We start from the raw sequence: 27,701 nt of genomic DNA, 5'->3' as shown, positions 1-27,701 counted from the left end.
CATGTTCTTGATGTGGAATTTATGAAAAGTCTAAAATACTTGAATTTTGCTTTTGAATATATTTCAAGATAAGGCTACAAATAGCTCTCCATAATATTTAAGTTCAACTTAGAGTAAAGTTTCACTTAGATTCTTTGTGAAACATCTCCCTGAATAAGTCTTGCATAGTCTAAACACAAGGGATGTGACGAGTTGCTTGTTGACCAGGTTAGAGGCTATGTTCGTCCACTCTTGAGTTCTTCCAGAGATTCAAAGGTGTTCTTAGTTCCAAGAGCAAAGCTGGCCATTCTGCAAAGGAGGAAAGATAAGGCATTGTCACTCATACTTTGAATGCAAGAGCGCCATTATAGCAGCCGTGTGAAAGCCAGAGGAAAGATACTGGAGCACAAGTAATGCCATGCAGATAGTCGTACACTGCAGAATAACTCACACAAATCATGATTATCGATTATCATTATATTCATCAATATCTTTAAAGGCATCGTTTAACATTGTTACATCTGAGATGCACGGCCCTACATATTATCAGTGTCTGTAATATAGTATAACATTGAAGCCCTAAAAAGATCGCGCTTCAAAATGATCAAGAAGTGCCTCAAAAAAGTAAAAAACTTTGAGTGACCGGTTTTACCATACTTGTTATCGGCTTGTAAAAGTCATGCGGTTCCTGACTGACCTAAAGGTTTATAATTATCATTGCAGCAAGAGCTAAATCCAGGATTTTGTTTCAGAATCTGAGACAAAGTTAACGGATCCCTTTAACATCATAATACATATTTGATTAACTCAAATCTAGATCGATATGAATTATACCTGTCATGAATGACGCCATCCACACCCACATCTGAAAGCTTCTGCCTGATGCTAGGATCTACCGTTCCTTCCCCCCAGCACATCAAGGTCAGACCATTGCTGTGGCATGACTTCACCAAGCTTGGATCCTTGATATAGTCCTCACTATGACCACACAGTCCCTGAGGGGAAGACATTCAAAGTTGTTATATAAATGGACAGAAAAGACCAACTTAAATAATACTTGGATCTACCGTTCCTCCACTCAAGCACATCAAGGTCAGACCATTGCTGTGGCATGACTTCACCAAGCTTGGATCCTTGATATAGTCCTCACAATGGCCACACAGCCCCTGTGGGGAAGACATTCAAAGTTGTTATAATGGATAGGCTTTATCTTTAAGGAGACTAACTTTAATGATACTTGGATCTACCATTCCTTCCTTCCAACACCTTAAGGTCAGACCATTGCTGTGGCGCGACTTCAACATGCTTGGTTCCTTCATACAGTCGTCGCATAGGCCACACAGTCTCTGCAGCGTAGGACCTAAAAAGGAAGCTCTGCATATACCTATATTAAAGAGATTGCTTTAAAGCCCGTCTGCACTAGTTTGGCCGGGGGGATTAGACCTCCCTGTAAGGTCACTGACAGGTGGTTATCTCATCAAATCAGCTCTCAATTAACATAAAAGGGGATCACGGGGTACCAATGGTCACCGATAATGCATTGTTTGCTATAAAGAGGGCGCAAGTAGCTATAAGTAGTGCAGAAGGGCTTTAAAGCTCACAGGCTAGGAAGAGCCAGGAATTGGGAATGGAGGGTTTGAATATTATCACAAACTTACCAAGATCTGATAAGCACGAGATGTGAGGATACTGTTCTCAACACACACACTTCTGGGGTCATTGTAGGACTCGTACAGGGAGGTTCTTCCAAAGTTACACATCATGACCGGATACTTGCACTGCTTCAGACGAATCCTGTATCAAGAGATTTACAATAGATACTATCATTGCAAATTGAAAAGTCTAATTTGAAATGGGAAAAAAAAAAAAAAACCCTTTTCCCTGTTAGATATCACAAAATTTCCTATAATATGCATCTAGTATCCAGGGATATCTTGGGCTTAGAATTTCAGTGGGACAATAATAAATAAAAACTCTCGAGACACTCACAACACTGACTTGCATGCTGAGCACAATGAACTGAAGGTTTGTCCATTGGATTTGATTCATGAAATCACTAAAGCACAATAGACTAGTGTAATGTGCTGTAATACATGAAGCCCTTGAAAATAAGTCTATTTTTATCTTTTATAAGATGATGACGTCGATCCTTATCAAATGATTGAGTGAAAGCGTACACGTGACCAGGCATTTATTTTGCCTCATGCATAATTTGGATAATGACCGGTCATTATCCAATTCTAATGGCCGGTCATTAGTAAAATCATTTTATAAAAAAAATGAATCATAATCTTATAAAAAAAATAATACACATCATTTGTTCGGGCATTAGTAAAATTACCCACACTCGGTACCTTCAAAACAGTCCAAACACCCTTGGCTACCACCTCGGGCGTGTTAGACTGTTCCAATTAAAGATACCTTGTGTGGGTAATTCTTACTAATGCGCTCACTGCTGTGTATTATTTGTATCTTATTAAGACCAGTGTGGTCTACAAGCGGGTTAACATACTGTATAAACAACAACAGGTTTGATTGTACAGGTGTAGAACTCAGCTACGGGTAAATATTCAGTCTCAACCAAAAATTTTAATGCAATATTATTCATAAAATGTTTTTGAAAATGATTCAAAATTGGCTCATTTTGGACCAGAGTGAGTGCATCAAAGAACATTAGAGCCCTTAAGCAAGTCCTGGAGCCCGGCTACAAGGAACTTTCTGCTTTTTAATACATACACCACTTCAAACTCCCTGTTTGTAGGCCACCCTGTTACTTAACCATAAGCGAAGGTATTGAGAATGATATAGTGCTTACATGGCACAGACGTCTGGGTTGAAGGCTGAAAAGAATATCCTTCTCTGCCCACCATACTTGAGGACCACTCTAAGGATTGCATCCAATGATTGATTCATGTCCATAGGGGTTCCATCGTACTCAGGGCCAGACTTCTGTAAGTGAACAAATGGACCATTCGAGACTTAAATCCTAGCCTAAAACAATTACTGATCATCTTAAGAGGTGGAGGGGCAGGGGGGGGGGGGTCGCCGGTGATCACTCTCGGGAAAGCATTGATTAATTGGTGAATATCTGTAAGAATTCCACCACTTCTGTAAATAAGTGAAACATCAAGATGATTATCAGGTACACTCTAAGATAATTATTATTGATTTTGAAATAGGGGGAGGGGGGGGGGTGGAGGTGTAGGTGGTCACAACTGAGTGACCAAGATTGCATCCAGTGATTGGTTGCCATAATTAACGAATCATGAATTTTGACTGCATGGTGACCAGAATCTAAATACTGTTGTGACTAAAAATTATCTCCGGTGGGCAGTTTTCACCTGGGATCCCTTCAAAAGCAATAAGTACAGTAATTGCCTCCACTGGGTAGTGTTGTGGTCATTCACCTAAAGACGATCAGAGCATACTGATCGTAACATCGAGAATCAAAGAGCTCATCAGCCTTTTTCCTTAGAAAGAATTACATGGTGTAACCCTGAAAATTTTACCTACATTATGGTTCTTTGTTTTATATGACTTGAGAACAGTTTGGAGGTAGTGAAGCAATAACATATCAAATGGTATTGATTTTTTTTTATTGTATTGATACTGTACAGGTACATTATAAGCAACGGTCCACAACAGAGCTTAACTTAACAATGCAAATTTTACTATTGCTTTGGTTAAAGTGAAATATTGTCAAGTGATATCGAACAGGAATGCAGGGCCCTCATTAAGTTTTTAGAATATTTCACTTGTCATGCTCACTCATGAAATAGGCTTAGGCTTATCAGCTTGTGGGCTTTAACCATGTATACCTGCTCAAGGCCATTCAATATTATATCATTGGTATCATACATCAGAAATATACATACCTCACAGACCATTGGGTATTTGATTTCTATGTCGAAACCACAATGTACTGGAACAGTCTGCAAGGCCTGTGAGGAAAAAAACATGTAAAGAGGTTGTTAAGCCAGCATTATCAACACCATTATCACCATCATCACCCCCATCACCCTTTCCATCATCACTATCACCACCACTTATAAACTCATCATTAAAATGATCCTTGTGATCTTCTTCTTCTTCCTCCTCTTCTTCTTCTTTCTTCTTCTTCCCTCTTTTTCTTCTTCTTCTTCATCTTCTACCTTTTCTTCTTTTTCTTGTGTCTTTTTTCCCTTGTTCTTCTTCTTCTTTCTTCCGGTATCACCCCCATTCAACGATGGTCACAACAAGAGATTTTTCGTTTTCAGATAAAAAGCTCAGGAGACACTGAAAAATTGCCCCGCAGAGAAAGCTACAATAATTTTCATCAGTAATTTTGTTGTACATGAAAAATGGTATTCCCTTTCCTGAAAATCATGAAGCGATAACAGTTTATTCAAAATAAGGTGAATACCTATAATCTGATAAGATACATTTATCATCCAAAAAGGAATAAAAAGGAAGAAAGAAAAGGAAAAAGACATTAGATAAATTGATTTCCTTACCGTCTGCAGTTCACCAAAGGCTAGAGCATCTTCTTCAACTGCTGTCGTAGTTTCACACAAAAAGTCTGAATATGAAATATAACCATACAGATTTAGTTTGCGTACTGGGTAGATAACGGCTAGCTTATACAGTCTTTTTGTCTTTCTTATATAGAATTTCCCAATAAAAACACATTTCATAGTGAAAACAAAGGATACTTGGGAATAAATGTCTTATTTAATATTTTTTTTGTTCAAGTGTGAAGACTTCTGGGAGAAGTGATGTTTATGACATTTGGCTATTTATCTGCAGAAAAAGAAGACGAAGAAGATTAAGAAGAAGAAGATTAAGAAGAAGAAGAAAAAAAAGACACAAGAAGAATAAACAAAGAAAAAAGAGAAGTTGAAGAAGAAGAAAAGAAAACCCCCTTTATGTGCAGAAGAAGAAAAAGAAGAATAAAGAAGAAGAAGAAGAAGAAAAAAAAAAGGAAAAAGATGAAGACAAGAAGAAGACAAAGATGAAGACATAGAAGAAGACATGTCTCCAATCAGATGGTTTTACAATCTTATTACTCATGACAACTTTTTCATGTCTAGCTACAACATTTATTTTTTTCTGCAAAATTGTCCCATTTAAACAACATATAAAGCCCATTTTGTCATATGCAAATATGAAAATATACGTATGAATAATGACTCTTAAAAGTCACCCTAATACTAACCTGTCGTCCCTTTCCCAACAGGAGCTAGTTTCTATTCAGAAAAGAAGATAGAAAATACATTTTTACAATTTATACATACAGTATCATATTAAGTAATCAGGACTGAAAACTAGTAATGAATTAAAAGAGATATTTGCCTACATAATTTGTGCTTTTTTTTTCTAAACATAAAAGTCAAAATTAGTCGATGGAATTGTGAAATCATTGAGACAAATTAAAGTAATTTGAAATTAATTTGTGTACATACATCGGAGTAATGGAACATTAATGCCAAATTTTTGTTCTTAAAGGCATGGTATTTTACCTACATCGCTACCACTGCTGTAATATATTTCAATTGTCCCATCTTTCAGTGAAGGCATAAAAAGAACAATTTTCGGTTCATGTACCCAAGCATCATCATGCTTGCAGTATGCAGTTGGTGAGGCATTGTGGGGCATGGCTGTCAACACATCGGGACATTGTGAGCAGCAGATGGCAGTATACTGTAAGTAAATCTGAAGCAGTGTCAGTAGAATACCCTGCCTTTAAAGCCCTTCTGTACTAGTTTGACCAGGGAGGATTAGATTTCAATGCAAGGTCATTGACAGGTGGTTATCTCAATAAATCAGCTCTCAATTAACATAAGAAAAAGGGGATCATGGGGGACCAACAGGCACCGATTAGGCATTGTTTGCTATCTAGAGAGCGCAAGTAGCTATAAGTAGTGCAGTGGGGCTTTAAAAGTGTAGGAATGGGTCAGGCTTACTCTGATGACAGCTAGTTGTTCAAGAGTCATATCCTTGATGGCAAGCTTTGCAATGTGCGTATTCGTTGAACTCCCAGGCTGTATAGCAGACAAAGAAATGAAGAAAGAATGACAATCTAAAGCCCCCATTTATCTTTCACATTACGAAAGAAAACAGCCAACATCAGGCATGCATGCAGAAAGATCAACTTTGTGTATGACATGAAATTTAACTGAAGAGATGGGAACCTTAAAACTGTTATTGTGCTTTATAATCCTTCACACAATGCTGGTGAATACTTGTTAACAATATTTTGTGTGATGGAATATACCGATACTCTTAAAGCTGGAATGAATGTACTTGATACTGTACATGTTTACATTGCGAAATGTATGGTTAAAAACGATTTCAACCTCTCAACATGTTTTTCTTTCTAAAATTCCTTAAGTCAAATGCAAGGACAGTCACGCCAAAAAAATAAAATAAAAGTAAAATAAACATGGACACAAACACACTCAAACCCAAATCATATTAGATAAATGTAGAAACTTAAACCCTTAGAGTGCCACCAAGATTATAAACATGTATTATAAATAAACAATTTCAGGGGAAAATTTCAGAACACTTTTTATGAGTCATCTTGACATACACATCGTGTCGTGACTTTAAATTTTTAATTTGAATCCACTTTGAATTGTTACATAAAAACCAATCTCTTCTAAATTGAAAAATATTAGATTTGATACAAACATTTACAGGATCAAGCAGTCTATGGTGCACTATTCTTGCATTTGACATCAATCAATTTAAACTAATATAACAAAAGACCAAATTAACAAGAAAAGAACGAACAAAAAGGGTAATTGTGAGTTGAAATGTCAGAGGTACCTCTTGCATGCACAATGAGAACTGGAAATCATGGAACAAGACTGGAAAACCATCTTTGGTGACATGGACATCAAACTCAACAAAGTCAGCCCCCTACAGAGAGTCAAAGGGAAAGTTACATTTTTAAATGTATTTTTAAATTCTACACATAATAATAATAGTGGGTTCTTGCATAGCACTCATGTCCGTAAGATTTGACCCTCATGGCGCTCCCAATTATTACCCTAGCTTTAGCACGGCTGCCATACGGCGCTCTAGCATTTCAAGGAATAAATTCCTACCAGGTACCCATTTACTTCACCTGGGTGGAGTGTGGCAAATGTAGATCAATGTCTTGCCAAAGGACATTAGTGCGGCGGCGGGACTCGAACTGCGGACCTTGTGATCGACAGTCTAGCGACGTATCCACTCGACCACAACACCTCTACTCACTTATGTACATGTATTTGCTGTGATATAAAATCGTGCAGTACAGTATATTTAAACCTCTCATACACGCCCTCCCCCCTCCCCTTGAGTGAAAAAAAAAGTATTCAGGGAAAACAAAATGGCATCTAACAACATTCCCCCCTTTGGAGTAAAAAAATCCCGAAAAATAGGAGTAAAAATCGGGAGAAAAAAAAAATCAGGGAAAAAACAAAAAAATTTGGGAAACCGGTGTAAACTGGGTAATTATCAGGCCTAGCCATGTCAGACACATTTCTGCAAAGATTTCCCACAAAAAAAGGTGTTAGAATACAAATATTGATAAAAGAACATATAATTTGGGTTTTAAATTTTATATTCTTTCATCAATACTCGACTTCAAACAGATTTGTTTTGAAGATCAATTTATATGAAATTTTGCCATCAAATTTTGGGGGCTCCCAACACTCTAGAGGGGCTTTAAAACAACCCGCGATACACTGCTGTATTTAACCGCAGCATATAATGAGATCAAGCTTTTGAGGTGCTTACTCACATGGGTAGCAGCTTCCTTGAAAGAATAGATGGTGTTTTCAGGAATGGACACCAGTTCATCCGCATTAGGACTGAAAACAAAAATTTGAAATCAAATGTTACAGAAAAAAGCAAAATGAGACAGGTGTAAATCTATTTCTATAGAACTGCAAACATGTAAATGTATGTACATGTAGCAGCTAAAAATTTACTTTTTTACTGTAAAACAATGACACCAATGTGTCAATGAACTTGTTTGGGGTATTTAAAGAGGTAAATATGAAATATTTTGATACTCTCTTTATTGATGTTCCCAGTTTGGACATAAACGTGAATGTTAAAAGCAAATATTAATATTAATATCAATGTTAGGGCACCTTTGAATGTTAGGAACAGATAAATGGCGCTACACAAGTGCTGTGGATCATCATCATCATCATTAATTGTATAGGATTGTAATTCATCCAGTCAGGTTGAGTGATACATACTCGGTGATTAGAGAGTGGTCTTTGAGTGATCTTCCCATTCCTCTGTGCCCCACATTGAGTGCCTGGTTCCTTCTCTTCCAGTGTGTAGCATAGGACACTTCCAGACTGTGTGCTTCGAGATTCTTCATCGGTTCAATCACTGCATAGGAAACTGGGTAAAAAAAGAAGGTAGGATATACATGCACATTTCATTGGTGTGAAAAAAACTAACAAGAACTGGCTGAAAGAGTTGGTTGGCAACCAGAAGTTATACAAAGGCATGTTAACAACACTATTTATAAGCATAGAATGTACAAAAGAAATAGAGTATAAAGAAATAAAGAAATAGAGTATGAACAAGAAAAGAAAAATACAAATAAGTGCACATTGCATCATTATCACACATTGATATCAAGGAGAGAGAGAGATTAAAAAAAAAAAATGAGATAACCGAGGAGAGGGAGAGAGAGGAGGTAGAGAGAAAAGAGAGAAAGAGGGAGGGAGAGAGAGAGAATCAGATGCAAGAGGAACATTCCAAAAAGGCTTCCAGCACACCAATCTTAGGGCTGCCCCTGGACGTGAGCTTTAACTTACCCACCACATGACCAAGTGAGAGACTAGCATCATCAAAGAAATATAGAGGGGCTTTGCCAACACTGTTGATAAGAGTGTTGCTCATGATCACACCTTCTGCCAAAATGCTGATATCTCCCTTTAACCGTTTGGGACTTTCCTTCTTGGTAGGCAACCTTCCACCTTCTTGTATCAGCTGAATGATGAATTTCTGATGGGATATGATTGAAGAGGAGTACGCATAATAATAATAATAATATTCCGCTTTTATACAGTGCTTAATACATTGACGATGTCTCTAAGCGCTTTACATATATTTTATTACCCAGGTCATCTGATTCAGTAATTGTAATTGTTGAATTTCCCTGTTTTTCCATGAAAATATAACATAAAACAGACATTTAAAAATCTTTCAACACCTGTAAATGTTTGGAATGATATATAGAGCCAATTTATTGCTCTGTATCCAATTTACATCCACCTAAAACTTAATCAAATTATAATAATATAGTTGGGAGAATTTAGAAATCGATCAGATCAGTTTTTACAAATTGTTATCATTAATAATGGTCTTTGTTCGCTCAAACTTTCAGATTATCTTTAATTGTACATCTAGCATTAAAATCAATACCTTGGCACCATTTCTCTGATCTGAACAATGTTACAACTACTCCGAAGATCAAGATACATTCATTTTGATCTAAGGAGACACGAACGAACGAACCAAGTCTCTTTAAAGAGAAGGTTGAGTTCTGGGAAGAGGTGAAAAATAATTTGTGAGCATTATTTTTGTTATTATGCAAGTGTGGAGGAACATCAGATTCCCTGAAAAACATGGCTCTTCAAATGCCTTAATATTCTAAATATGGCATGTTGAGGATTCCAGAACATTGCAGTACTCACCAATACGCTAGATGATAAAACTTTTCTGATCGATTCCACACTATTTCTTTCACAATGCAAACGCATGACCAGAACTCAACTTTATCTTTAAGGGTTAACTAATCACTCACCACTTCGTGGTTTGTGGGTAAACCTTGGGTGGAGAAAAGAAGAACATCTGAGCTTGTTTCTAACATCTCTCCATGCTCACACTGTGGTCTAGGGGAGATATCATTCTCACTCAGATTCTGTATTTGTAAAAAAGAAGGAAAAACTAATCAAACCTGTCTATAAAACCAATTTACTATATGTAAACATGTTCAATTTAGAACTCAACAAATGCAATGAGAATGAAAAAGTCAATTTAAAGTAACATACCCACCAACCTTTCAAAGTAATTTTATTTAAATTTTAAATGGGAATCTCTCAAGGTATACTTTGGAATGCAGTGTAGTGTATTTTTTACACTTTTTCACAGGGTTTCCAAAAAAGACAGGTCTCTAGAATTTTTCACACTAAATGTGAATTATTTGACTCATTTAGATATGAAGCGTTGACCAATGGCAGTTTAAAACAAAATTCTTGTAAGTGAATGGCAATTGAGTGCAACAAAGGTTGTACCGAGGTATTCACTGAGCTCTGTGTTATAAGATACAGAAATATGACGCGTATTTCACTGTACTATAGTTCCGATTTTGAACAGCCATGTTTTACGTACTGCTTTACTTCCGAATAAGGCTTTACTTCAAATTAGGAATAATTGGCTGCTATGCAGTAGCACTCACATGAACAAGGACAGGAACGGGACAAGTAGAGTTTGTGATATCTATGGCCTTTATACCAAGACGACAGTGGCTTGAATTCAAACTGGATGTCAGACTGGTGAGGTTTGCTTTCTCAAACATCAAATGGATTTCTCTGGTAGCTACTAATGGGCCTCTCTGCACACTGCATTCTCCTGTAGAAAGAACACGTATCGCGTAGATGTTACAAGTTGAAAACCACTGCACAAATCAAGACACTTTTTGTATTTTGTTTTTTCAAAAAAAGTTATTTAGCCTGATGGATTTTGATGGATTAATCATAAATTGTCTTACAATAATCATTTGGTATATAGTCCTTAGCTATTAATTTTCCAGTAATTTGAATCATAAAACCTGTCATTATTGGAGATGCATTTCATGTAAGCCAGCCTACAGGACCTTTGTGAAAAGCAGTTTGAAACTTACAATAAAAATTCATACAAATAAATAAATAGATACATAAACAATCAACAACAAAAATAGACAAATAAATGAATGAATAAATAAAAAAAACTAATAAATAAATACAACAATTAATACAAAAATAGATTATTCGATTAATGTGATATGATTACTATACAGTGTAAAATAATTGATCTCCCCAAAGAAACCTGTAGCTAGCAAGGACTTAATAATAATAATGATAATAATAATAGTGGGTTCTTGTATAGCGCTCATGTCTGTCATACGTGACACTCCTGGTGCTCCTAATTATTACCCTGGCTTTAGCACGGCTGCCATACGGCGCTCAAGCATTTCAAGGAACTAATTCCTACCAGGTATCCATTTACACCACCTGGGTTGAGTGTTGCAAATGTAGATCAATGTCTTGCCAAAGGACATTAGTGCCGCGGCGGGACTTGAACCGCGGACCTTGTGATCGACAGTTCGGTGACATATCCACTCGACCACAACACCTTTACATTCATTAGAATAGGTTTCTTAAGACTTACCATACTTTCCAAAGGTTTCCAATCCTGTGGAGCAGGTCTTCTCTGCAATTGGGAGAAAAGATTGTGTAGATGTGAGTAGTTGTCTGTATGTTCATTTGCACAAAATTCATCACTTTACACTTCTCTAATATAATAATATTTTCTTTACTTGAATGTTTAAAAAGATAAAGGCTATATTTAATTATTCCCATTTAAAGAACTTTAACAAAAATGTCCTAAACCTTTTGCATCCAATCTAGAATAATATCTTTTGATATTTATTTTTAAAAATCCAAGGTGACTATAGAATGACTTCCATGTAATGGATCTATCACAAATTAGAATAAAATTTAATACATATTGTCCTTATCAATATTTTATCAAATGAAAACCTTATTCACTTTCTGCTTCTACAGTACCTGTATTCAAATAAATATGATGGACGGATAAGTTTTCCCCTTACTTTCTCAAGCATCATAAAGAAAGAAATTGAAAGATTGTATAATAACTTTGATAATTTTGAACAAAAATCCCCTTACAAATACTTGCTCATGCACACTGATAACAAGGCCAACTTGTTTTGAAGACAACTTTCTTGTAACCTGGCTTAGTCATTCTCAATGACTTCACATGTAAATGACTCATGGATTTCTGTTTGGAATTGGGGAAAGTTGAGCAGTGATGAAAGAACACCCCACAACCCCCCCCCCCCCTCCACACACACATAATTAAGATTCCTATCCTTTTAATATGATCTTTTACAGTGCATGTAAAAAAAACAATGTCATACCTCACAAAGATTAATATATGGCAAAAAAGGATTAAGTTTTGCTTAGGTTCCTAAAAATCAAGCATATAAAAATTACTCTAGGGGCTTGGAGCACATTATACGTCTATCATCTTCAATGAGGAATAAATAATTACCAGACACACTGATCTGTCGCGGAGAGAGATTTGTTTCCCATTGGAGAATTTGAGGAGTTGACGAGCACATGAAGTTGCAGACAGCATAACGGTACTGAATGACTGACCCTTTTGCTGCTTCTACATCTATGTCGCATGTCCATCTGGTGTTATAAAGGAAGAATAAGAGATCATGCAGATGATAAGGAATCATTTTTTTTCTCACAGTTGATCAAAGAATAATAACCTGTTCTCCTCCCCCATTGTGTTCCTGAATACTTCGGCTACGTATTCAGATTTGTGATCTCATCTAAAGTCAGAGACAACCATGGTCAATTTTGAAGAACAACAAAATTATAGCAGCGGCATATAAAATGTAGTACAGCATCCCACTAAGTTTAAAAGATATTATAGGTAAAGACCAGTATTGGAAACGCCCCAATTTCAAAAAATGAAATGGAAGCTCTTATTAATCAGGTGAAAGAATATGTTTTGAATAATACATGATGATAAAAATGTTGAGGGGAAACCGCCTAGTAATTGATATATTTGGTAAATTAGTGTATCTCTTACCTGTTGAGAGATACAAATGCACGTGTCGCGCACGTGTGTGTAGTCCCATATTTCTGTGTACAGTGATTCTAACTTTATGAAGACTAGGCCAAATTTCTTATCATTTTGATGATTCCAGAACCTTGCAGTACATCTATGCTAGATGATCAACCTTTTCTGATCGATTTCACAATGTTTCTTTCACAATGCAATTGCATGACCATAACTGGTCTTTAGCTTTAAGCTCACCTTGCCACCTTCAAATTTTGAAGATCCCTTAAACATGCAGACTACTTTCCCTGATTATCTAGTGTCGATCTCCTACTTTTTCCTGTAAGTGCGGTTGGTAAGATTTTGTTTCAGCGCCCCTAATAGTTGATGTGATCAATGTTTTATTTCATTACAGGTGAAATCATGATATTTGACATCATGCACATGCTGCATACATGTATCTGTAAGACTCACACACAGCAAAAGGATACTCATAAATTATCATGAATGCATGACCTTGGCCGAGTGTTGTGACTCCATGGCTTCTGTTTGTATGAATAGCCGATATTATATCATTGAAGTAATACATGAAGTAGGAAGAGTTTAGCAGGTCTACATATACTTTTCCCCTTTGGTAATACTTCTGTGCTTTCCTGCTATTGTTTGGTGATGGTTTGAAGTTTTATTATGGTTATTCACTTTGACTTGCTTTTGATTCTTCTTTTGTATCTGGATAATCTGGCACATTGATGATAATCCCAAAATGTGGATTCGATTCTCATTTTGTAGTTGTATTTTGATTACATGTTAATGATATATTTTCAATTTCAGATAAATTATTTAGTAATATGTTTTGATTCTTCTTTTGTATAGTTGTATACTGATGAAATATGGATTTGAAGGAGAATTCTCAGGGTCAGCTGGAAGGACAGGAAAACAAATGAGTGGGTAAGTAACAGATTGATCGAACGAAGGAATGTGAGACAAGACAAGAAAAGGAAGCTGGTTAACTGCAAAACAAAAGAAGAAATGTTGTACTAGCAACTATAGAAGGTGAAGTTAGTTGAATACGGTAGAAGTTTGTATAGTAGACATCCTGCATGATGGATAGACAATATCAAGAATTGGTATGGTGGAATAACAGTAGTGAGAGTAAGAGAGAAGCCAACCTCCCAGAAGGGGCTATGGCATTAACTAGTTATTATACTGATGATAAACCCCCACTGCATGCTGCTCCTATTTCAATGATTTGATTTGATTTATCAAATAATCAGACCAATCCTAATTCATGTACAGTATCAGCACCCAAAATTTACACGGAGCAGTAAGCGATTTAGCTCTGGAAAACTCCTGAAATAGCTCCGGTAATATAACCCGGACCTGCCAACCTCTGGAGTTCAGAAACTGTATTCTTTAATCCCAAAAGTTGTATTTTACTGACAAAAATTGTATAAAAAACAAACAAACATGGATCAATGCCTCTTACAGTTCCTACATATAGGAAGAATTTTTGTATGGTTCATTGTTGAATATGCATGATTTTTGTCACGACTGGTGCGTTTGATGAACAAATGAACATTGCCAAATTGCTGATGTGAGATGCTTGTACAGTGTAGGATACTTTACAGGACAGAATGGGCATTTTGCCATTAAAAATGGCACAACTTCATATTTTATTGAGGAAAATTGTACTGTCGTATTTACTTCTAAAAATCATACAAAATACAATTAAATCGTACTGGCTGGCAGCTCTGTATAACAATACAATACTCAACTATTACTGTCAGAAAAATCACACTTTTACCAAACCAAATCCTAAAAGAGCTCCTGTGCAGGGAGAAGATTTTTTTTTGTTTACACTGTAGAGTATACATACCTTGATCCTGAGAGATCTTTGGTCATGGGTTGTAAAGCAAGAGGAGACCAAGAACCCAAGGATGGAACACTGCCGGTGATACAGACCACTTCATTCTCATGGCAGGGTTCATAGTTCACTTGGAAAGTTTGGAGCATCATCTTTTCTCATAATAGTACACACCACCTATCACAGAACAGAAGGAAATGGGGGAAATTGCGATTTATGGGCATTTCAAGGACCAAGCAATGTGGATTAATTGATAAAATAAACACGCGTACATGACTGTACATGCCACGAAAACACATTCATACGTACCCCCAAAAAATATGACCTACTTTATCAAGTAATTTTCTTTTTTTACTGATGATGATGAGATGATGATGGTACAAAAAGAACAAAAATAATAGTAATAATAACAAGAATGTGAAAATTCTGTCCAGAAACAGAGTGATAACAATTTGCTAACCTTCCACGTCTTCCTGGTAATAATGAGCTACCATGTGATTTACATGACAAAGATACTGATCTTTTATGAGAGTTTGCGATGCGATGATTTTCATTGAATTTTGTCCGAGATCAGATTTTGACATCCAAATTCAGTGTAAAATACTAAAAAGGTGCACTGATATCAAAACAATAAATCTTATTGAATGAATTTACACACTGCGAACCATTTGGAATTTTCTGATGGGTGCATCATGCATGCTACTGCTTTGCTAGCGCGCTTTCCTGTGCTGCACTGGACAATTGTCAATGATGACCATGTAGCGACTCTTACATTCGCCCTATTTTTATTGTACATTCATGTGTCCAGTATTTTACCATCACGCTACTTATTTTAAATGCATTATTCGGACCACGTGTGTCTTTTCCTTCAATCACACATCGTGTTTCCGCACATCCGTTCACCCGCATATTTTCAACGCCAAAAGGTTTTTCTTCACTCCCGCTTACACCTCGGTCGAGTCCACACGTCTCTGTGATCCTCTCTCTACACTCGAGATTTCTTCTGTGCCTTTCGCCTATTCTACGACACATCTACATTTTCTCTGCCGTCTTCAACGGACTGGCAGTTTCCCAGTGGAACGTTATAATCAGGACCCGACATGGCGCTTGATTCTCCGCTGGGAGTTGCCAGTTTCTTCGTTCCGGTAGCTCTTTTCTTACACGAGCTTGACTCACCGTAACTCTGATGATTTTCTCCATCAAAGTCCGGATCATTCATCGAGCGACTCACTGCTCCGTCTTAATTCACCACCGGCTTGATGTCTACATTTCTACTCTTCGCCTCCGACATCGAACGACCCACTGTTCCGTCGTCGAGCGCCACATCTCTTCTCGCCTGAGAGCTTCTTCATCATCGTTATCACAAGTGTCAGCGTCGAGATCCTTCACCTCTCTTCAGCTACGTACAATGAAGCTGCATCCCCGCCTTCAAGCCTCCGTACATTCATCGCGTGAGCCCCTTCCTTGGTTCATCACATCTCTTCATCTGCATTGGACTTTCCACGTCATTTCTATTCAGTCGTAAGCTTTTATTCATGTCATTCCATTTACTCATGTCCATCTCATGATTATTTTATGTAACTACGTGCAATATCTTCAATTCTCATTTATGCATTCTCATTCCGAATCTTCGGCTTGTGCTTGGCTACACTTTGCAAGTGTACGGTCAGCCTCATCAGTACCTAATAAACACAACGAAAAGGGAATAGTCTACTTTCTTTCATATATTTTATTGTCAGTGCAACCTTGTTTCCTTGTAGCTCAATAAGAATTATGTTGTGTGACGAGTGAACACGCTTATACAATTATCATTCACAATACTATTCACACTCATTTCTCTAGATCTAGTAGATCTAGGCCTAAGTAGACCTAACTTTGTTAGATCTAGACTCTACAACCACACATAAGAGCATCACTATCCTGGCTGTGTAGTAAAAGCTGTGCTTTTGACTCTCAACATTTCAAACACCACTGTACAAAACTCAACTGATTTCACTCAAAATCGGTACTTTAGTGACAATTGATGACACCTTAACAGCAGTCAAATACATTTTTTTCAACTTACTGATGTTAAAAAGAATAATTTAAAAATTCAAATTGTAAGTCTAGTGTCAAACTTTGCTTACAGCTGCATCGACATGATTGTGTACAGTCTATGCGATATTGTGTGGTGTGTATATTTGTGTATAGACTTCTAGGTCCCTGCCTCACAGCATGTATGCAGTGCTAGAGGTCAATACGCATTAGCATTGACTCTCTTAGACCGAATTTTCCGTCTCTTTCGTTCGTTAGCCTCTTATTGGGGTAGGGTCGGCTCTCTCTTTAGAGACGGAAGCCGTTTATACACATGTCCTTGCTAACGCCACGGCCAGTTCTGGTCGTAGCGTTTTGCCCCAAAATCCCCCAAAATGTCATTTTACCTCGAGCATGTTATATTGTAAATTAGGCCTAGGCTATAATAAATCAGTTCCACTTACCAACTTGACTGAAATAATCAGTTTAATAGTCCCTTTTTAGGAAATTATGGGTCAAAATCGAAATCCATTTTGAAAATCTTTTTCAACATGGATTCCGATTTTGACCCATAATTTCCTAAAAAGGGACTATTAAACTGATTATTTCAGTCAAGTTGGTAAGTGGAACTGATTTATTATAGCCTAGATCTAGGCCTAATTTACAATAGGGTCTATAACATGCTCGAGGTAAAATGACATTTTGGGGGATTTTGGGGGCAAAACGCTACGACCAGAACTGGCCGTGGCGTTAGCAAGGACATGTGTATAAACGGCTTCCGTCTCTAAAGAGAGAGCCGACCCTACCCCAATAAGAGGCTAACGAACGAAAGAGACGGAAAATTCGGTCTATGACTCTCTATGCTTTGCTGGAGTGTCTACAACCACTCTTGAGAAATAACCGACAGTCTGTGACTTCTAGCTGGTATGACTATGAGGAATTTTTAAATCAAACTGACATTTGTCGACCTTCCCCATAGACATATAACCCTTTCCACAGAGATGACCTAATGCAATTTCTAGAATATCCATTGACATCAATTTCAGGAATACCACCCGAACAAGATACCGGTACCTAGATTTCGCGGCCCCGGCCCCGCCCCTGGCCTGGCGGCCTAGGCCAAGCATGGTGCTCGCTCAGCCTTGCCTGAGCCCTATACGATTACATCAAGTTACCGGTTACAGCCTCAGCTCACTGCACTATTTACTCACCAAAATGTATAAACCGAATAGGTATAGTGATAGTCTCCTTTTGAACACACGGATGAAAACTTAACTCGCAGATGGGTATATCTTTGCGGGCCTTTGCTGCAATTCTGCAATGTTTTTATTTACTCGACCAGCAAGATGCAGACGATTCGTGATCCGATTGAATCCACACGCGCACGCGCACCAATACCATAAAGACGTACGGTCCAAAATTGAGAGATCCAAAATTGAGAGATATAACACGTGCCGTAAAGTAATTTGACGACAATAGTCAAATCACTGACTAATCGCCAATAACTCAAAACACAACAACAACAACAACAACGGTACCGTACCCTGCATGCCCGGTTTCCGCTCGCTAGGCAGTTTTTCTCTCAGATAACTTCTCTAAAAATGAATTATACAGGCGCTAAAGTATATCAAATTGTAGCAAAAATTCTAAAAAAAATCCAACCACACCATTCTTACGCCTGAAATCGTAAGTTATTGTCCGTAGTGCACCATCTGCGTGAGGGATATTCCTTGCTCATTTCCGCTATGACCCGTCCTAATTCCGCTCGCGCGCCACGCATTTATCACGACAATATAATAGACCTGATTCAGAGTAAGCTCTCGCAATTCAAGATCGGCTTTCGTCATGCTAATAAGCTACACTTTCTGATCTGGGAAAACAAATATGAGTTACTGCATTTGTAATGTCCTGCTACTTGTCTTTTAATGTTTAAATAATGGTTATCAGTCAAATCTGAGTGTTCTATCGCTATTATTATTATTAAATCGGAATAGGAAAAAAAAAAATCACTAAGCCTACAGTCGGATTATTTTGTTAAGTACTATATTGTAGGCCTATGGCTTTGTTTCCTAGTTGTTCCAGGGATATGTGAGTTAAACTCACATATCCCTGGTTGTTCTATTATGCTGTATTTGATAATGCATGTATAGGCCTACTTGAAGACAAAACTTTGTCTAATTAAGTTACCGAAATGATCTTAAAACGAAGTCGTGGAATGGTGGTGGTGCATGGGGGGGGGGGGGGGGGGGGGGGGGGGTCACACGTTTTCGCCACTCCAGCAATCAAAGAGAGTTGAAGGCTAGTCTCTAATCATATTTTGTATGAGAAAAAAATCTGCAATTTCTGCAACAAAAGGGGGAGTCATGGCCACAAATTAATGATGAAAATTCGACCCACATAACAATTTTTTGATTTTGTCATATTCTGAAACTACATAGGCCTACTTTTTTTTTTACCATACCCTAAACAAAAAATAAGCATGAAAAATTAAGACTAGAAAGCCATAAAATTAGCGGTTTTGTAAATTAGAGCAAACTTTTCATGCGTGACCGGCCTTGAACAAAGAATCTAAGAAAAATTATTTATTTTTATAAGTTAATTACTTTTGTTGGGAATACTTTTGGGAAATGTGAGCTTATGTTTGTCTAGGAATCAGTTTTTTGATTGGTTGTCTGAATTCAAAATAGGATAAGTCAAGAGTGTGATGTCTGAATCTGTTTAAACCTTGCACGTTTGTTGATGAAAATGTGTCTCTAGGAGGTGATTTATTTAGAATTCCATTAAATGTTTTAATTTTCTTGTAATAATGTCATGAATAGATAATCAGCTCCGAAACAATAACAAAACAAAAGGAATTAAATCATATTAAAAAAAAAAAAAAAAAAAAAAAAAAAAACGATGTTTTTTTTTTTTGGTTGTTGTTGTTTATAATTCACACCCTAGATATATATTTACAGAACATCTGTAGTAAAGATCAGCTTTCTAGTGTGGATGGTATTTAGTAGAGCCAAATATTTAAAAATATTGGCTAATTTGCATAATTGGATGCTAATTAGCGTTTTATGGTGAACACATCATAATCGTCCTTGATATTTAACTTTTTCATTCATATATGGTTTTGTATGATTATTTTTTGCGACTTCCTTTGGAAATTGGTCAATATGAGTATACTACCAGTTCCCTGTAACCCCCTCCCCCTTAATGGCATGTAAAGGAGACTTTTAAAACAAGTTTTCCGGTTCATTGAGAGCAAAGGTAACCTTCGAACCTTCCTTCTCTAAATTTGGCCCCCTCTACTCCAGGCACGTAGCCATCGGGGGGGGGGGGGGGCCGCACGGGTTGAACTATTTTAGACCCCCTTTTTTTACCTCGATCGATTACCATGTATGTGCCCCCCCCCCCCCAACATCAAACTCTGGCTACGTGCCTGCTATACACGTTTAATTCATCCATTCATCTAGTTTAGTTATTTATTCATTCAATATTCATTCATTCAATCATTCATTGCCCAAAGAGACTTATGCTATGGATAGAGATGAAAATGTTCACCTTTTATTCGCCTTAAAACTCATGTTAACAAACCTACAAATTATTATATACGAATCCGTTTTTGCCACTTCAGCAACCAAAGAGAGTTGAAACTTTTGAAAGCTAGTCTCTAATCATATATTTTAGGAGGAAAAAATCTGCAATGACTGAACCCAACTGAACTGTGTATGGTTATCAGTCAATAGGAAAAAAAAATCACTAAGCCTACAGTCGGATTATTTTGTTAAAGTACTATATAGTAGGCCTATGGCTTTGTTTCCTAGTTGTTCTACTATATGCTGTATTTGATAATGCATGTATAGGCCTACTTGAAGACAAAACTTTGTCTAATTAAGGTACCGAAATGATCTTGAAAACGAAGTCGTGGAATGGTGGGGGGGGGGGGGGGGGGGGGTCACACGTTTTCGCCACTCCAGCAACCAAAGAGAGTTGAAGGCTAGTCTCTAATCATATTTTGTATGAGAAAAAATCTGCAATTGAATTTCTGTAAATGGGGAGTCATGGCCACAAATGATGAAAATTCGACCCACATAACAATTTTTTGATTTTGTCATATTCTGAAACTTTATCCATCGATTACATGTATGTGCCCCCCCCCCCAACATCAAACTCTGGCTACGTGCCTGCTATACACGTTTAATTCATCCATTCATCTAGTTTAGTTATTTATTCATTCAATTTCAATCATTCATTCAATCATTCATTGCCCAAAGAGACTTATGCTATGGATAGAGATGGAAATGTTCACCTTTTATTCGCCTTAAAACTCATGTTAGCAAACCTACAAATTATTATATACGAATCCGTTTTTGCCACTTCAGCAACCAAAGAGAGTTGAAACTTTTGAAAGCTAGTCTCTTATCATATATTTTAGGAGGAAAAAATCTGCAATGACTGAACCCAACTGAACTGTGTAATGTAAATCATTGTTATCATTTTGGGGGCAGTTTGGTTCATTCAACTTTACGGATCTTAATCATTATGTATATAATCTAATGTTGAAACCAATGAAATTTAATCAAATCGAAGCAGAACGAAACGAGGAAACGAATAATCAAATGACATCAAATTTTAGTATATGTGAGTAGGAATTTATATAAGCCATAATTATGATAATATAGAACGGTCTTTTTTTAATATATATAGTAAATAAAAGTGAAGTCATAGCAATGGTTGGAGTCATAATTTGGTCTCAATATAGGTTCAAATTTTATTTCAGTCCCAATCCATAAAAAACAAATTTTATGAAAGTATAAAATACAGATTATATACAATATAGAAAACAGAGAACACACACAAAATAAAAACATGTCTAACAAATTTTATACCAGAATTATACAAAGTTAATCAGAAGAAATGAATTGGGGAAACTGCAAATAAAACCGTAAGAATCTGTCGAGGCAAGCAGTCCGTGTTATCAAAATATACATATAAATTAACACCAGGGCATGGCTGCACACAAAAAACACGGCAGGATGATACAAAGTGTTGCCATTAATAGTCGAAACATATCGTATAATATGCAAACACATGACGTCATTGATAATTTATACATATAAATTCTAACTTTTTATGGCACATTATAGTGAAGTGTATTTCAATAGCTCGAGGAGTACATGTATAATTTGTTCTTCATTGATTGCATGTAATTATTCTCAAAATAGTTATTGAAACCAATTGTATAAGAGAAAAATAAAGAATCTAATGAAATACATACCATATTATGAAGAAGATTTACTGTAATATTAGGCGGTTTCCCGGCAAATTTTTTATCATCATATTAGTCAAAACATATTCTTTCACATGATTGGTAATGAGAGCTTCCATTTCATTTTTTGAAATTGGGCGTTTCCAATACTGGTCTTTACCTTTAAAGGAGTTTGTTGATTTTATATTTCGAATATCATTAGGTAAAGAATTCCATACATCTGACCCTCTATGTCTGATTGATTGCTTGGCTAATATAGTGTGAGGATTGACCACATGTAAATTGGATGACTTCCTTGTTGAATATGAATGAACCATGTTATTAGGTTGGAACATTAGAGATAATGACGTAGGTAATAATTTGATTTCAAAACGGAACAATTTGGAGGAAGTTAATATCATCAACCTTTAAGCATTTCAGTTTAACAAATAGTGGGGTAGCATGGTCACGATAACCAGCTCGGGTGCATATGCGTACAGCTTTCTTTTGCAGCAGAAGAATAGTATTAGTCACACACTTGGATGTTGCCCACAAAATATTACAATAAGAGATGTGTGGTAAAAGTAAGAGCATTATATAGCATAACCAATATTCTATCAGAAACAAAACATTTTATATACAGTACGCCAATATTTTTGGAGATGTGTTTTACATGGTCGCTCCAGTCAAGTTTTTCATTGATATAGACACCAAGGAACTTTGTACATGTCTTTCTCTCTAAAGGAATATCATCTAGTTTAATAATAAGAGCAAGGTTGTCATTATATTTTCTACCTCTAAAATGAATATAATTTGTTTTAAGCAGATTGAGAGAGAGCACATTACTTGTAAACCATAAAGTCAACTTTGGTAGTTCAGAATTTAGTTTCTGTTCAGGAGTGTTGATTTTACGATGAGACAAGAAAACATTCGTATCATCTGCAAAGTATAATTTAAAGTTTTAGATACATTACAAATATTAATGATATAAATAAGAAATAATAATGGACCCAGGATGGATCCCTGCGGAACATCACATTTAAGATACAGAATGTCAGAGTTAACAGAGTTATAATAAGTGTATTGTCTTCTCATAGATAAATAACTCGCAAGCCATTGTAAAGCTTTACTCCTTATTCCATAATGCTCTAACTTAGAAAGAAGAATTGAATAGTCAAGTGTGTCACATGCTTTGCTAAGACCGATAAATACACCAACGACATGCTCGTGAGCATATATAGTAAAATCATTAAAATCAAATATATATACATATATACAGTAAACAACTGAAATAATTCATACTCTTCGTAAATGTTGATGTTATTTTTGTTTTATTATAGTCTTTGCTTACAAGTGTAGCCTTTTTAAAGGTCCTTCCACTTGTAAGCTTTCCATTTCGTTGTACATTCTGTTGTTAAGATGTGTACTTGCATATAGCCTTGTCAATATGCCGATGTAACAAATATATATTTTTATGTTTGCTTTTGAGTGGAATAAACTTAACTGAACGCAACTGAACTGTGTAATGTAAATGATATTTATCATTTTGTTGCCAATGTAGTATTCTTTCAACTTTACTGATGTTAATAATTATATCATTGAATGTTAAAACCAATAAATCAAATCAAATCAAATCAGAATAAAATAAATATATTTACATCAAATTGGCATTAAATTTATAGGCTTTACATTAGTCATACGACTGTTGGAGTCATAGTAACGGTTGGAGTCATAATTAGGTCTCGATATAAACACCAGGGCATGGTTTCACGAAACCGTCATAAGAACAAGTTCACAAACATCCCATTGATACGCGTGTTAATTATACATCTGTTTCAATTGGGTGTTGGTGAAACGGTACCAAAAAAAAAACTGAAGAAACGTTACATACCATTATGTGAAGTAGATTTACCGTAATAATAGGCCCACATGTAAGAAGTGATGGTATGATATGTCAAGCTTATTTAATCGAATATATATACCTATACAAAGTAAACAACTGAATTTATTTATACTCTTTGCAAATTTGATGTAATTTTTGTTTTTCAAAACTCAAGAATAAAAGGTGGATTGGATAAATTTCTGGGTATGTGGCTTGACAATCGTCGTGAATTTAGCTTAACATGTGCCTTCTCCTGTAGGTGCCTGATCAGTGCTTTCTCCACACGGTCGTTCCTTAAAGATGTTGATTATGTCCATTGGAATGAAAACAAGAGCTAGCTCACACCCTGAGCGCTGAATTTGATTCCGTACCTATAAGCGAATAGAAACATTTATGATAGTGATATTCAAGATATTGGTGATGTTGATAAATATAGAGATAGTAATAGTAATGAGGAGGATGACGATAATAATTATACAAAGGAGAAGAAGAAAAGGAGAAGGGAGCGCCAGGAGTGTCACATATGACAGACATGTGCGCTATACAAGAGCCCACTATTATTATTATTATTATTATTATTATTATTATTATTATTATTATTATTAAAAGTAAGAATATATATACCGAAGAAAAAAAGAAGAAGAAGAAAATAAAGAAGAAAAAGAAGAAGAGAAAGAGGAAAAAAGGTAGAAGAAGATAGATGAATATGAAGAAGAAGAAGAAGAAAAACAACGAAGAAGAGGAAAAAGCTGAACAAGGAGACTTGCATAAATCCGATGTGGTTATTTACAATTACAAAGACAGAGAGCGAAACAATATCACTTACTGGACCAAACCAACTCCCATCTCCCTTGACCTAGAGTTCTTTTCAGATTTCCACAAATTGGTCACTTTTATTCATGGAAAATCATGGTTTGCTGTACATCAAAATAGTGGACTAAATATGCCTTATATGAATGTAGGTGAACAGCATGAGACCAAACTACATTATTCCAATTTTGTGCCACAACCTATACCATATATTCGATCATTAATGGGCTGTGAATTGTGAAAGATACTATTGTGTTATTGAATATATTAATAAAATAGTTCAGAATATCCATAACGTACGTCTGCTGGTGAGCTGTCGAAAGAAACTGGTGACTGGTTTATCTCAACTAAGCCCCATTCCACCGTTCACGACACCATGCGTGTGTGGCCGACAAAGGCTACCACTCTTGGCAACGAGTCCTTCGCTATGCATAGCTGTAACCTAAAGGAGAGTTTGATTTTTAAAAAAATGCATCTATTTGTTAAAATATCGAGAGCAATTAGCCAGCTTTATTTAATCCCAACCCCTCAGAAATTATGCAAAAATGCATATTTTATCCCGCTCGCTCAATGAAAACTTGCGTAAAAGAATTGTCGGGTAACTTTTTTCCAATAGTACATTGTTTGATGATCAAAGCCCGCAGTATATATATATATATATATATATATATATATATATATATATATATATATATATATATATTTACTATTTAATTGATTATGGGTAAGTAGTCCATATTATGATGCGAGTTACGTTCTTACGGCATTAAAATGATTCGAATGAAGAGACAAGTACCTCATTGCCTTGACTTTGGTTCCCGAATTCGAGACCCAGAGAATCGACGTCCCCATTGGCTGACAAGATCACATGACACAGGATGCCATGCATCACCCTTTTGATATGGAGCTGTACCTGTATCACGAAATTGAATTTTAAGAAGGAAAATATTAGTTTCTGGTAATTGTATTACATATTTCCGTTATATGCCGCGCAAATAATATCCCTAAAGGCTTCAAGATTAATTATCATTTCCAGTGCAAGATTAATCTATATCAGTGTGGTTTCTAATGGAACTAATCAAGAAAGGAGATGGGTGATTTCGCAAAGCAATCTTTTCGTCAATTGGTACCTTATTGTGCAAAATGGCACCTTTGGCAACGGAGCGACTGTGCAGAGAGTGGAAGAAAGCAAGCGAAGTGTTAATGATTATCAAAAGTCAACATTAACTGCGGTTTCTATAGCGTTGTCAGCAGTGGCGGATCCTGGGGGCCCGGGGGAAAAACAACATGTAAAAACACGTTAATTTAACCTTTTTTTTTAAATGCCCCCCCCCCCCCCTGGCGCTCAGGGGGGGGGGGGGGCGGTTTTTCGGGAGCCAAACAAAAAGTGCTCACCAGGCCACCGGCTGGATCCGCCCCTGGTTGTCAGTCACCTAATTACAATGTGCGAATATGGCAATGACATTTTACGGAATCCGTACATAATCATTCTGGGATTCACAAAAAAAAAGCTATTGGCATTGCGCGTCCCGGGGTTGATTTTTCGAAAGTCTTCGCGATCGGGTAAAAAATTTAATGGTTATATTAATTTCATGTTGACATAATCATTTAATTACTTAAATTACACTTTTTTATGGGAATATGGTGACACCTGGCGCTCTTTAGTATCAAATTACAAACTATCAAAGACGTTTTTTTCCTTCCTAAAATCAAGATCGGCACAAAAACATGGTTTTGACACAATGTTGAATGAAATTGATGATATGAAAGAGCTGTTTGTTTGTTGTATAAATAGAGACACAGAACGTCATCGATGAGAAGGTCGGGATGTTTAGGAATGTAGTCGGACCTTACCTTATTTTCGTCTGTTGTTCTAAAGAGTGTGTAGCAGAAGTCTATAGAGGGAAGCGTTTGTCGATTCACTTTCACTATGACGTCATCGACGTGCAACAAAGAGTGCAATTTGGCATCCGGAAGTGCAGCGATGCTTTTAAGGTTAAAGAAGAAAAAATGGCACCAAAATAAAAGTCATGAATTTGGAATGGTCGACACATGTCAGGGAAGCTTTTTTCCGGCCAATTTTCCAACACTTATCGAATAGACCATTTCGTTATAACATGGTACAAATCACCTTTAAGTATTCTCAGATCGTTTTATCATGGAGAAGTCCCACTTAATGCATTTTAGAATAATCCATGCCAAAATCATTGCGGAGTTGCTTGTTTATTAAAATACTACTTTTAAATAGATAATTTTCATGAGCACGTTTCCACTATTCGTTTTACAATAATTTGGTACAAATAACCTTTATTCTTCCCATGAGCATTGTATGAACGATCTGGGTTATTCCTAACTTAAGCCCTCGGCTAGTCATTGTACATCACCATAACCCTAAACCCCGTCATGGCAAACTCAACCCCTAATTACCCTAGAAATTTTACCAAAATTTCACATCTGTTAAAGCCGTTGTTTGTTTGTTTCTAAATTGCTTTGATAAATATATTTTCACTAGTATCAATGTGTATCTTTGGAGCTAAGGTGACTGTCCATTACGACTTTCATTCGAATTTTTTAAATTCTGTTTATGAGACGATATTATATAAAAATCATCGAGACTGGCAAAAATTTAGATTTAAAACATTCATTTTGTCAATTATATTAACGTATACATATTGTATTAGTGAAAGTTGCTCACCAAATGCAGTCAGCAACACACACCAACTTCATGGTTTTAGGTGACAGATCAGTTTTGTCTACTTCGACAGTGAAACCATCTTTTCGAAACAGCTCTCTCCGAAATCTCCTGTTTTCCAGAAATAAACAATAAAAAGTACAGCTTATAAAGAATTGTAACCTATTTTATCATTTAACAATAGCTATAGCCAATAAATTACACGCAACCTGATTTGCCAACCACTTGGGATCGCATTTCGGGGACTTTCATTTTATGAATGGCGATTAAAGGCATATAAAAAAAAAGCAATTAGGTTACGGGTAAGTCTCTTACTTGAACCCTTATGTGAGTAACAGTGGCGTGACTCAGGGGGAATTGGTTATATGCCCCT

General features: G+C 36.4%; 1 protein-coding gene across 3 annotated transcripts; it reads right to left on the bottom strand.

Moving 5' to 3' along the window:
- Positions 1–74: 74 nt before the first annotated feature.
- On the bottom strand, positions 75–18,109 carry LOC594641 (glycerophosphocholine phosphodiesterase GPCPD1). Of its 3 annotated transcripts, XM_030997954.1 has the most exons (18): positions 17,920–18,107; positions 14,708–14,872; positions 12,310–12,452; positions 11,407–11,448; positions 10,436–10,608; positions 9,782–9,898; positions 8,790–8,979; positions 8,217–8,367; positions 7,751–7,820; positions 6,790–6,882; positions 5,922–5,999; positions 5,174–5,204; positions 4,473–4,537; positions 3,855–3,920; positions 2,795–2,928; positions 1,638–1,773; positions 814–974; positions 75–288 (listed from the first exon to the last, which is right to left on the bottom strand). In XM_030997954.1, exons 2-18 carry the CDS (start codon positions 14,845–14,847, stop codon positions 216–218), a joined length of 1,863 nt encoding a protein of 620 aa, XP_030853814.1. In that variant the 5' UTR covers positions 14,848–14,872; positions 17,920–18,107; the 3' UTR covers positions 75–215. The 3 variants fall into 3 exon arrangements, with proteins under 3 accessions (XP_030853814.1, XP_030853815.1, XP_030853816.1); XM_030997955.1 differs by lacking the exon at positions 5,922–5,999; XM_030997956.1 differs by lacking the exons at positions 75–288; positions 814–974 and adding an exon at positions 1,011–1,145 and having other exon boundaries at positions 17,920–18,109.
- Positions 18,110–27,701: the final 9,592 nt, after the last annotated feature.

The sequence above is a fragment of the Strongylocentrotus purpuratus genome, unplaced genomic scaffold (genome assembly GCF_000002235.5).
Source record: "Strongylocentrotus purpuratus isolate Spur 01 unplaced genomic scaffold, Spur_5.0 spur5_scaffold_4, whole genome shotgun sequence".
NCBI classification, from domain to species: domain Eukaryota; kingdom Metazoa; phylum Echinodermata; class Echinoidea; order Camarodonta; family Strongylocentrotidae; genus Strongylocentrotus; species Strongylocentrotus purpuratus.
Note: the sequence above shows the minus strand (reverse complement) of the source record. Positions and strands in the feature narration are given on the sequence as shown.

Bases quoted from the DNA above. Each gene is read 5' to 3' on its own strand.
- LOC594641 (XM_030997954.1), bottom strand. From the start codon at position 14,847: ATGATGCTCCAAACTTTCCAAGTGAACTATGAACCCTGCCATGAGAAT. The intron at 11,449-12,309 runs GTAATTATTTAT...TCCCAATTGCAG, and splicing joins GCGACAGATCAGTGTGTCTG to AGAAGACCTGCTCCACAGGA. The intron at 6,883-7,750 runs GTGAGTAAGCAC...GACTCTCTGTAG, and splicing joins TCAAGGAAGCTGCTACCCAT to GGGGCTGACTTTGTTGAGTT.